The following is a 12,803-nucleotide window of genomic DNA, read 5'->3' as shown; positions in this document are numbered from 1 at the left end:
GCATGTTATAGCTTACAGTTGCACAGAATAAAAAGTCTTGACATTTGTTAGTTTGTGAATAGTCAACAGTTATTAACTCCCAGCTAATAAAAACAGCCCAGAACCAGGTTTCATGTTAAATTAGCATGTGTGTGTTCACTACTTCTGTGAGCAGAAGAATTGCATGATAACTTGATGTGGTGGAATGATTTTAGAGAACAGCATGAAACTTAAGAAGAAAAACTTAATTGAATGCTTGACCTGTGACATTTGTATGACTGAATGTCTTCAGTCACTGACGTTTCCTGAATCTTCAACATTCAGGACACAGTCTCAGTTTTGCTTGCAAATATTAGAGAGACGGATCGGGCAAAGGCTCGAGATCCTAAAGAAATTACTCTGGAACATGGCTCATGCATCTGTCATGGGTGGATGAGAAAATAAACCGCGTTGACGTTTGTTATAATAAGAAGTTGCCTTGCAGCTGTATCTTTTAGCATCAGCCTTCCTCACTCTGTCAATCAAACCATGGCAGGTGTTTAAAAAGAGAGAGAGGAACCTGACATTAGTGTTAATCCAAGTGAATTATGTGTATGTTGCACTTGACACTGGAATGAAACTTGCAGGATTCTGATAAGACTGATGTGGACAACACGCCACATTACCTGTGATCCTCACCCATTACAGTTATTAAGTTATTAGCCACGGGGGGGAGAAATCCACCGCCTGATTTTGCTGCTCCCAAGACTATCAGTTTATCTAAGGAATGTACACATGCCAGAGTCACCTGAAGGATATAAGGTGTAACTGGGACTCGCCTGTTGTACCCACAGCGCAGCACATGGCAGATCAATCACTTGTAAAACACGTCATCCCACACAAGTAACACGGTAGGTACATGAGATTTACATTCCACACTTGATTGTTGATGTTTCTCTATGTGATTAATATAAGCGTCCAAGAAGAGAAGCACATTTTTCACAACCCTCAACATGAATGTATGGAAAGCCTCGTCTGCTTGTAATTGCAGGCTTTCAGAGAGGCGGTAACTCTATACTTAAAGTTTCACGTACAAGTACGTCATTAGATCGTAAAGTTCACATGAGAAAAGCTATACTGTGCGCCTAAATACTTGCCACCGAGACAGAGGATGACGTGCGGACACACACATTTTCTCTCTCTCGCACACACACACATCCACTATCTTTTCATTCTGACTGCCAATCACCTTTAAGGCATAAACTCTGAGTGCTATTCGAAGTGGTTATCTAATTTTGCGGTCACTCTCTTTGCTCACCTGGCCCTGCAAGGAACGAACTGTTAGACGTAGATGCAAATTTATTAACCAAGCACCAGACATATTGGCGTTGGAGGTCGACTAGTTCAACAGTTCCTATCTTCCCTTTCAGTTCTCTTCACATTTGGCTGAACGACCTCCCATAAGATCACTATGCTGAGGTTGAGGAGAAAGCAAAACGTATAATAAAGTTACCACATGCACACACATGAAAGCAAACTTAGATGCGGCAGGCAGTGCAAAAATAAAAATTTAAACCCACAGACACAACAAACTTTGAAACCAATTTTCTGTGTTTTACTTGTCAGTGTCTTCAGTTAGTAGCGGTTGTGTGTGAGATGTTTTGTGCTGAGAAACACTGTGGATGAAGTCATGGCTGAGAAGACGGAATCAATTTACGGTTCTAAACAAAAGTACATGGTCAACTCGCTCTCAGTGATTATTGCGGGGTTCTGCTCACGCCCCAATCACTGTTCAGTTGTAAATACTGATGTGTTCAAGGACGTTGAAATGGTGTCTGTTAATCCCTCACACTACAGGATAATTTGGCCAGATAATCTCTTCAAATCAGCCTAAAATTGGAAGGCACCCATGATTGTCGGAAGGGTCAGATCGCGACCAAAATCTGGCCAATTATCCTCTAATTTGGGGACAAGGCGTAATGCTTGACTCACACATCGCTTTAATTCTTCATGTTGGGCGGGTCTCACACTTGGTGCTAGAGGTACCCATCGCAGGTTAGGAAAGCTGTGCCTGTCATAGCTAACAAGGTAGCCAGGGCTGCTAAAGTTGCCGTTGAAGTGCCGTTGAAGTTGAAGTGGCAGTGATGTGATGTCCGCTATGTCCGTCATTGTTGAGTACACTTTGTCCAACAAAGAAAGTGCCAGTAAACAGCCTTGTCAGAGAGCTCCATTTGAGCCATGAAGTGTTTGAGCGTGTCAAGTTAAACCTGACACTTGAAAAGTTGAACAGTTCTCAACATCTGATGAACGCACTGTCAGCAAAGGGAAGCAAGGGACTCTCAGTGCAGGTACAGCAACACCTGACGCAGCTCCCTTCAAGGCGAGTGAGATGCATTTCCGTTGATGTCTTCACTGTGTAAGTGTGCGTCACGTGCCATGTCCCTGCTGTGTTTCTAGGCCCAGGTAAAAATGTGATGAACAGACTTGTTTTTTAGTCCTTGTTTTTCCAGACTGGAGGAGCATGGTGGTCCAGTATGTGAATGATCATTCTCCAGTGGCTTCAAGAGAATGTGCTTTTTTGTTCCAGTATACTGTGTCTCCATTGTGTCCTTCTTGGTAGTTTATTGTTTTCCGTCAGCAACACTGAACCCATTCAAGATTAAATGGAGGTTTGACAAGCCTATCCCTCAGGCAAATGCCGATTTCTAGGAACTTTTCTTTTCTTACAACACATCAAGGGTCCAGTGTGTAACAGCTAGGAGGGTTTAGTATGTTTGTAAGTGAATTGCCCAAAAATAAAAATAGTATGGTTTTCATAGAGGGTTTACTATGTATGCAAACAAGGGAGAATGGCTCCCCCCACATATGTCCTATGCATAAACCAACAAAGAACAATTTGCAAAATGGCTGAGAGTGTTTTTGCCATTGTTTCCTGTGAGCGGAGGAAGCCTCCATTTGTTGCAATACGCAGGCTCACCATTAGATGTCACTAATTATCATACAGGATAAAGCGGTAGAAAATGGATGGATGGATGGCTTCACTGTGCACATCAGCGAGAGCAACACCGTTGGGACACTTGCTCTCACCGCTAACATAGCTTAAGTCAGCAATATATAGAAAATATGTTTACCACTTGTTCCTACTATTGACAGCCTTTATTGGCTGAAACTTGAGGTGTGTAAACCACACCAGAGTCCATAGGGCAAATCCGTGATTTTACTTCATAGCACACAGCATTTGTTAATCCACTGCTACCTCCACCAGTAAGTTCAAATGTGTTATCGTATGACTTGAAATTCGTTTATTTGGATTTTACATGACACAAACTTAAACATAACTCAAATCTGTTTCCCTCTGAACATGCTGGCAGCCATGTTATTACTGGTTCAGAGAAATAGCAGGTGTGTTCAGCAAGGTCAGTGTTGATGATGTGTCAATACCTCGTACAGCCGCGTGCTTCAAAACACTGAGTGATCCTGCTAAGCTGTGCTGACCTGGTGTCACCGTGTTATACAGTCCAGGAAGTTGATCCACTGATCCATGATCGTGTCACAGGGCTTCAACTGAATGGGACACAGCCATGGAAACTCCAACCATTATGCAAAGGTTTATCTATTTCTCATTATGCTTCAGGGTTTTCAGGAAAATGTCCCTTTGTAGATATTGCTCTGGGTCATAATCTGTTGTTGACATTTGTCGACTTCAGCATGTGATGTTTGGCTCGGTAAATGCATTAGTTCTTTGCCGTTTGAAAGTGCTATTATATAAGTTCTGTCATTTGCAGCCTCTTATATAAGGGAAAGTGATTTGTGTTTTTGTGTCCTATTATATGGTAATATGTAATGCATCAGTCACAAGGCATGTGGCTCTGCTGGTGCTGTTGTTTTAGATCTATTTTTAGTTGTTTTTTTTTATTTCAGGAGACACAAATTTGCACTGCAGCCTTCTGACAATAAGTCTCTTTAATGAGAATTTAGCATATAGTCTTTTTTTTAACTGCGTGGATAAAGATGTATTCAGCCTGCATAAACAGAATAAAAAGTTTCTTGAATAAATAAATGTCTTAATTGATTGACTATTGTTTGTCTTTGCATTTAATCGTTTTGTTTGATATTGATGTCTGTTTATTCACATGCATAATTATAGCTTTTTGTATTTTTGCCTTAGCCTCACAATAAGCTGTTGTCGACAGACAAATTTAGAGCAGGAGTTGCTACATAAAGTGCTGCATTCCATTTTCGGTAACCAATGCTCACTGAGGGATTGAGAATAATGGAACCCCACCTGACAACGCGCTGACACACTCTGTGCCTGAATAAAAAGCCCACTAATCCCGTAAGCCAATAAATGCAGGACACAGACACAGAGATGAAGGACAGAAGTCAAACATAGCAGCATGAGCTGTCTCAGAAATATTGTGTGGGCATATCCACCCTTCCTATTTGCACTACTGTGACAGAGCACACATGCTGACATTGAGCTGTGCATGAACAGACAAAGACGCAGGAGTGAACGAGGTGTTTTCTTTTCGACACTCCATCTTATTATTGACTACTAAATCTAGATGTACTCTTCAATCTAGAGTGTCCCCAGGCACGCACATCAAACTTCAATTAACACAGGGCACCGGGCTCTACTCAACAAAATAATACAATTTATCTATTGTTCATAGATATTATTTATATGTATTTATTGTAAGAACGTAAGACTTCATTTTAACTTTAACGACAATGATTTCTAATATATGTTGATTGATTGAAAATATATGTAGTGCTACTGTGCTTTTTATAATTATTATATAATTATTATGATATGCAAACACAGGTCTATTTTTGGTTGCAATTGATTAGACAAGGCTCTTTTTGACTGCCCAATCAAGAGGTTTATTAAATGAGGTGAACCTGAAAGGTGAAAAATATAAACTTCATTAAGTTATGTGCTGATCTCTATCTCTCTCTCTCTCTTCTTTTTTTCTTTATTTTTCCCTCTCCATCTTGTGTGTCGTCGGGCCTTTATCAAGCAGTGGCTTCTAATTCCTGAAGTGAAATCCTCTTAGGATCTGGGCTCTATTTCTGTTTGGTCTATAGGGGTCTTTTTTGAAATCTCCATTAGACCTAAGCTCATTGGCTGGAAAAGACACACGCATGCACACAAAAACACACACCATCCAGCAACAGATAGCTCACAGTCGACCAGAGCAAGGTTAGTTACAGACACAAAGGGAGGACTTCACTGTAATAGCGAGAGGTAAGAAAATCTCCAATAATTCATCTTATTTGGAAATAATTGTGTAAAATCAGCTAAATAGATCTGTCACAAGTGTGCTGTAAAGGAGTTTATTTTATTTTATTTTGAATTGGTGTAAAAGAAGTTTAATTCAATTCAATTGGCCTGTATGTTTTCACATGTTTTTAAGACTTATTATGGGGGCCATCTTGATTTTTCATGTATACAATTTTACATTATGATATCGGGCATCAAATAAAATCAAAGGTTTTACCAATTCTTTTCTTTTCTAAAAGCCCAGGCTTCATCAAAGGCAACGAACAAAGAATTCTTTCTTTCGCTGTTGAAATTAGTCATGGGTCTGTGACCAATTGAAGTCAGCTGTTTACAAGAGTTTATTGTCTATCAGAAGCTCAGACAAGGAGCTGAAACATTTACATCTCCATTTATATCTCGCTGGCTCATAGTACATGACAAATCTGTACTTGTGGAGTTGGGGGGTTGTGGAGGCCACACACAGATCATCAGACCTGATCAGCATCGCAGCTCCAGGCAGGAAGGAGGAAGACTTCACTAATTGAGACACTGAGGATTTAATCCAATGAAATATTGGCTCTGTGTGCATCACAGGAGCTACAGCAACCAAACAGCGACACTGTGAGACCAAAATACACTGTATTTAATCCATTCAACACAGGTCTTGTCAGGTCTTTTTCGCCCCTCAAATGTTTAATGCCTTTAATGTCATTTCTTAATTTGCTGGGGCATTTGTGCCATTGGGGGTGGGGTGGCTTTGAGAAGACAAAAATGAAATTATTTGAATGTGTAAATGTATGACACATTGTTTTATAACACAAACTGATAGAGGTAATTAATAAATACAATTATTTTTACAACAAAATAATGCACTCAGGCAAATTAAGAATGTGATTTATTCATAATTTCGGCACTTATTTTCAATGCATTTTCAATATATATGTGTATATATATATACACACATATATATGTGTATATTTGTTTACACAATAACTGAGAGCCAGCGTTTTAAGACAGGCCTACTGCAGAGCAGTAATCTTCTTCGACTGCATTAATCTAATTAAATATCACACTACTCACTTATCCAAGTATCCAGTTGCTCTTTTCACTGTGCAAAAATGTAAAACTTCGACTTGAGAACGGTTAAGAACAGCTATTGTAAAAATTAAACGAGCAGCACATATCATGCAAATCATATCAAATTCCATCAACTCATTCTCACTTTCTTTTGTCTCACAGGGAGTTAGACCATAAAATGTCTAACAAAATGATTGATTTGGATGAGACTGTGACCCACACCGGTGAGTAGAAGCAGTACAGTGAAAAAACCTGCTAGATCGTGTTTGTACTTGTGTGTCAAATGGGTTTGATTCAGTTATTGGCCATTGAGGGAATAACTGTACATATATATAAACTTCATAAAACGTGATAATATGTTCTGTGCACAGAGGAATAGGCTCTAAAAAAAGACACGGAGGACCAAAACAGTCTTTTTGACTTTTGTTTAACTGGGGCTTTAATCTTTTTCTAATGCAACGCTGGTAATTAGTGAACATTCCAAGAGGACGGGATGAAGTTTTAATCCCACACGTTCATGCAGGACACAGTATCTTAGTTCTGTAAGAGATGAGAATGCTGCTTTATGAAAAAACAGCAAAGTCTAGGGCTAAGTCTTAGGGTTATAAGATAAATCATCTGATAAATGTCTTCTGTAAACTTGCCTTTTAATAATCTTAGCAAACAGTCTCACTGAAAGATTGTCCTTATTATTGTTTTATTTAATTTGTTATTTATTATATATTATATTTGCTTTCACATGTTTCGAAAAAATGTATGATAATAATTATTATTTTTCATATTTTTGTTGTTGTTTTGAGCGCGAAGGACCCTATTGTCACTGAAGGAGTGGTTGTTATTATAACTTCATCTATATAGCACTTTTCTAAACTGTTCTAAATTTGCAACATTTACCCAATTTTATAGCATTTAAAATGCAAAAATAATTGTTGTTTAAATTCAATTTAAAAAAATTATAGCAAAGAATAAAACTTTATTACAATAAGGAGCTTGTGGGGAAAACACTGCTTTCTCATATTGACCTAATGATTAATGATAAACCTAATCAAGAAACAAATAATACATTTGCACTGCAGCCTTCTGACAAGTCTTTAATAAATAAACAATGACAAACCGGTAATATAAATGTTATTTGCCTTCTCCATAGGTCCAAAAGGAGTCATCAATGACTGGCGGAGGTTTAAGATGGAAAGCATGGACCAGGAAAGCTTGCCACCTGCGAAAAAAGAACTGCTCAAACAGATGTCGTCCCCCAACAAAATCAAAGATGACTCTAGAGCGAACCTCAACCGCAAGGTTCGAGCCGTACAGATTATAGATTCTGTCCAAACCGTATCTGTTTGTGAAATGGATCTCCAGAGACTTTAGAAAATCTGTTGACAAGTTCTCCATTACCATTTGAAATTATGGATATTGTATTTCTATCCTCTATAATGGCGATAATTTGGGGTCTAATTTAGAGCAGCAACTAATGATTATTTTCATAATCAATTAATCTGTCGATTATTTTCTCGATTAATCGATTAATCATTTGGTCCATAAAATATCAAAAAACCTTGAAAAATGTTGATCGGTGTTCGTCAAACCTGGAAATGATGATGTTCTCAAATGTCTTGTTTTGTCCACAAACCAAAATGATTCATTTTTAATGATTTCTTTGTTATCGAGAGCAAAGAAATGAAGAAAATATTCACATTTAAGAAGCTTAAACAATAATAATCAATTCATCAATTAATTGTTTCAGCTGTAGTCTAATTATCTTCTCCCTGTTTTCTTTTTTCTTTTTTAGATGAGTGTCCAAGAGTATGAACTTCTCAAGGAGGAGGATGAAGGATGTTTGAAGAAGTACAGGCGTAGGTGCATGCAGGAGATGCATGAAAAGCTCAGCTTTGGGCCCAGGTTTGGTGGCGTGCACGACCTGGACAGTGGAGAGGTCTTCCTGGAGGTCATCGAGAAGGAGCATCACAGCACAGTGGTGGTTGTCCATATCTATAAAGATGGAGTCGCAGGTTGTGAGGAGCTTAACAACTGCCTGGACTGCCTGGCCACCGAGTACCCCACTGTCAAGTTCTGCAGGATCGATGCAGTGGCATCCGGTGCCTCAGAGCGGTTCTCAGATGAAGTTTTGCCTACACTGCTGGTATACAAGGCTGGAGAACTACTGGGGAACTTCCTGGCCTGCACACAACACCTAAATCAAGAGTTCTTTGCCACTGATGTGGAGGCTTTCCTTAACAGCTACGGCCTGTTGCCTGAGAAGGAGATGCCTGGTGTGGGAGATGAAGAGGAAAATGATGTAGAGTAAACACATTTTTGTCTGCTGAGGAATGAAGGAAGCTGTTTTGGATAGAGAAAGACTATGACGTAGGAGAAGTTTGTTTCTTCATGATGATCTGTAAATAGATTTTGCATCCATTCGGTTGAAGAGATCTTATTTTCTCATTTATGAAACAGGTAAGGTGAGTATATACAGAGTGTTTAAAAAAAATTGCAGTATTTTACAAATCCCTTCTTTACAGAAGAGTATTAGTGCCACATGTAAACAACAAACAAATTAAATAGCATGAATTCTGACAAAACAAGGCAGATTCAAGTCAGAATTTTGACTTTAATCTCAGAATTCTGAGATAAAAGTAAAAGTCAGAATTCTGAGATAAAAGAAAAAGTCAGAATTCTGAGAAAAATTCTGACTTTAATCTCAGAATTCATTCTATTTTATTTATTTATTTTATATGTGACCCTAATACTCTTCACCACCAAAACAAAAACCTAAAACATTTAACCAAAACTATAACTCAAGAGTTTTCTGTTGTATTGATAGCTAAAATGAAATGCTGTATGTACAAATAAACGTGAATGTGTGGACTTGTTTCAGCAAGATCCACCTGTGCAATGTATTTATAAATCCAGGGTTGGTGCAAAGAGACATGTACTAATGTGATATAGTTCAAATATATTTAAGTTCAAAAGGAAAAAAAATTATTTATAGAGCTGAATGATACAGGGACTCTCAGGACTTAAGAGGCCAAAAGCACTGTTGTGGATGTGGAAACATTGTGTGTAAACACATTTTCCAGCTGCTCAGTTCATGCTTCCTGAGCCAATGTAGTGGGAGGCGAGATTCTGTGTGGGGGGAATAAAAATCCTCTCGTGAGCCTCTAATAGCTAAACATCATCAGAGAAGGAGTTATCATCATGTTTGTGTATTTTATATTGTGAAAGCGGGAGTCATGGAAATAGAGGAAAATGAAACTGTGAGTTGCGCAATTTCTTGCGATGTGAATCAGCCACAACCCGTCAGCACGATGGTCAATATCATTATTATATTAGTATTATTACATTGGATTTTGCTATGGATCTTTTTCACTATATGTTTTAGATTAAATAAAATATACATCACAATGTCCTGAGTAAGAAAATAATAAAATCACATGAAATAGTAATAACATTTTTGCTTCGCCATTTTATTCATTTATTGCTGCTGATTGTCCCCATAAAACAAATGCTATGTTTTTATTTGAATGAGAGCACAATGTTTGTGTGTGTGTGTGCGTGTGTGTGTGGAGGTTTTATTAGTTTTGGATGTTTCATTAGGTTCTGTTTATTAAAATAAGTTAGTTTTAATTAGTTTTTAGAGCAGGTTTGCTAGTTTTTATTTGTTTTTATTAGTTTTTGTAAATGCTTAGTTTTAGTGTTAGTTTTAGTTTTTTGTAATATGGAGTATGCAAAAAGGTCATAATAAGTATTGTGTGTCATAAAAAAAAGTGAAAAATGTGCATAGTTTTGATGCAGTTAGTGTGCCAGGAAAAAATCAAATAGCCAACAGATTAAAGACACACATGAACATGACATAAATCATAAAAAATAAGCCTCATGAGACCGATCACATTGTTTGTGAGCCAGGAGACTCAGGGAACTCAATCTCAACAATGAACCCAATAAAAGACGAGAGATTTGATTCACTTAGATGAACCAATTAACTACATAACAAATGTTATGTTTAACTTGCACAGTCTTATGTCCCACATTGTAAACAAAGACCAATTGAAAACAGTTTATTATGTATGACAATACAAACTTTCAAAATTGCCTGCAGAGAAAAAAACACTACAATTTTAATTAGTTTTAGTTTGTTTGGTAAACGCCTGTTTTCAATTTTAGTTTTCGTTGTTTCGTTACTTTTAATTAACTATAATAACCTTAGTGCAAAATAAAATTAATCTGAAATGGCCACACACGCAGAACTTCCTCGCAAAGGTGTGTGAATATCAAGTTGCAGGAATATTTCAACTGCAAAAGTACAATAACACATGTATAGGTTGTAAGAATTAAAGTTGCGTGACTTCTCTTTGACATCAAAATTTCCACCTCAACATATTATACGAAAACAGAAGCACCAAGGGCAGAAAAATGCTGCGACAGGACCTCCCTCCTCTCTCTCTCTCGCTCCTGCTGAAGCAGGCTATTGCATGTTACAGTAACCTCTGTTAGCTTTAGACCTGCCTTCCTTGTGACCCCAGTGAGCTGTAGACAAGCCAAAACCACAATATAAAAGCAGGTTGTGAGGACTTGTGGCACTAACCCACAGTTTTTTATGGTATGAATTAAATTGAGTTGCCTTATTTCTGTAGAAACGATCAAAACACATTACCACACCCACACACACTGCTACAGGTATGTGTTCAATATTGACTTTCTAAATTTGCACACAACAGCTCTTTAATGGTTGGGTTTGTCCTTCTTTTGTCTCCAAGACAGTCATGCAACAACAGTTATGAATAATTCTAAAATTAGACATTATGCTTTTTCGTAAATCGTAAAAAAAGTTGTCATTTGAGGATGCATAGTCCAGAGATTTTCAGTATATGCAGAGGTCACGAGGACAATCCTCCGGCGAGATTCCAGTTTTCGTACCAACAGCATTGCTAACACATTGGCATCATATACACTGTTGGGCGTAAACCCAACAAAAAGTGTTTTAAAAATACAATGTGGCCATGGGTGTAATGGCAGGCGGTGTGCTTTTGCATCTGTTTTAGCCTCGCAGTGAAAAAAGGGGGTTATTTTCAACTTGATCTGGCCGCTAAATTGAATAGCGTCATGCGTAGCGTGCCAGCTTTATGTCTTCGCAAATGCGACTTCAAACGCATTTTGCGGTGGCTACATCATTATTTCTCACAAAAGACTCCGATATTTTTTGACATATTGCCTGCAAAGGGGCTCTTTACCTCAAATTAATCTATATTCAACAGCTAATGCAGTGTTACACGCTACCAGCGATTTCTCTGAGGACATTCGTACATGTGTTTGTGTTGCCACAGTACCGCGTCTGGCATGGCTTGCATAGCCTCTAGCGGGCAACACCTCGTTTTTGCATCGTAGCGTGTCTAAGGTTTATCAAAACACATTTTGAGACCTCCCACAAGAAACTCCCGAGAATATGAGAGGTTTTCTCGAGGTGCCCGAACACGACCGAGGCTATAACCCAGTATGAAAAAAGTGACAGGCAATTACAAAAAAAACTATTTTCACCCTTCAGACAGTGCATACTTGCCACCACCGGCACACAAGTTCACAACACCCAAAGCTGCCTCTGCAATGGAACATGCCTCTGAGCTTCAGCCACATACAGTACTGTATATGTGGCATTATTCCAGTGGGGTTCACAGAGAGTAACAGAAGCCACTGAGAGACTGAGCGAGGGTTTGAGAGAAGATTCACTGCTTCAGCCCATCTTTGAGCATGGAATAAACAAACTATACGCAAACATGAATCACAATATGGGCCGGTTTGTATGACTTTGCAGCACAAAATACTAAACAGTGACTCAGCTTCAGTCAGCTATTTCAGTGAATTAGCAAGGAACGTCTGGAGAGCTCTTGATTTGACTCATTACCTCGTTTGAACAAATGTTTACCTCAGTGTTTACCCCTTCAGATGACCAGCTGATACCACCCCCATTTCTGACGTTCAATATACTGTTCAGAGAACTTTTGTGCCAATTTGTGTTTGGACTCTTAGAAAGGCCAGCGGTCACGCTCTACTTCACCAACATAACAACCCCTGAGGTGATGCCGTGACACAGCAGTGGAGACCATCGGTCCATCTGCCCAAATATGGACAGCGGATGTATTAGAGATGCGCCCACTGGCTGTCATCATCAATTAGAGCTAAAGTGATGACGTCAGTGTTATTGTTTGGCTTATTTTCTTCTGATGACATTAAACGTGAACGCATGTTTACAAAAAACAAACTCCTGAGTGGGAAGAGTAGATATAATGCAACCATTACATAAATAGAGAATAGCAGTAGAATGGCGGTAGTAACGTAGCACAGCTGTACATGCTGTAGTAAAAAAAAAAAGCAAAACATTACAGTGCAGATGCAGCCACACATAAAAAGACTACACTTATAGGTTCATCTTAGTCTGGATGTTTTACACAGGATGACTTTATGCATTTTAATGAATGGACAAATGCAGAAATGGAGGGAGCATAGTGTGGCT

The 12,803-nt window shown here is 38.5% G+C and overlaps 1 protein-coding gene across 2 annotated transcripts; it reads left to right on the top strand.

Moving 5' to 3' along the window:
- The first annotated feature begins 5,095 nt into the window (after positions 1-5,095).
- Positions 5,096-9,750, top strand: pdcb (phosducin b). 2 transcript variants are annotated; one of them, XM_058638985.1, is made up of 5 exons: positions 5,096-5,206; positions 5,653-5,842; positions 6,461-6,522; positions 7,446-7,594; positions 8,088-9,750. In XM_058638985.1, exons 2-5 carry the CDS (start codon positions 5,787-5,789, stop codon positions 8,601-8,603), a joined length of 783 nt encoding a protein of 260 aa, XP_058494968.1. In that variant the 5' UTR covers positions 5,096-5,206; positions 5,653-5,786; the 3' UTR covers positions 8,604-9,750. The 2 variants fall into 2 exon arrangements, with proteins under 2 accessions (XP_058494968.1, XP_058494969.1); XM_058638986.1 differs by lacking the exon at positions 5,653-5,842 and having other exon boundaries at positions 5,099-5,206; positions 8,088-9,749.
- The last annotated feature ends 3,053 nt before the right edge of the window (positions 9,751-12,803 follow it).

The sequence above is a fragment of the Solea solea genome, chromosome 9, assembly GCF_958295425.1.
Source record: "Solea solea chromosome 9, fSolSol10.1, whole genome shotgun sequence".
Classification (NCBI taxonomy): Eukaryota; Metazoa; Chordata; class Actinopteri; order Pleuronectiformes; family Soleidae; genus Solea; species Solea solea.
The sequence above is the reverse complement of the archived record's forward strand: the minus strand, read 5'-3'. Positions and strand labels throughout refer to the sequence as shown.

Bases quoted from the DNA above. Each gene is read 5' to 3' on its own strand.
- pdcb (XM_058638985.1), top strand. From the start codon at position 5,787: ATGAAATATTGGCTCTGTGTGCATCACAGGAGCTACAGCAACCAAACA. The intron at 6,523-7,445 runs GTGAGTAGAAGC...CCTTCTCCATAG, and splicing joins TGAGACTGTGACCCACACCG to GTCCAAAAGGAGTCATCAAT. The intron at 7,595-8,087 runs GTTCGAGCCGTA...TTTCTTTTTTAG, and splicing joins GAGCGAACCTCAACCGCAAG to ATGAGTGTCCAAGAGTATGA.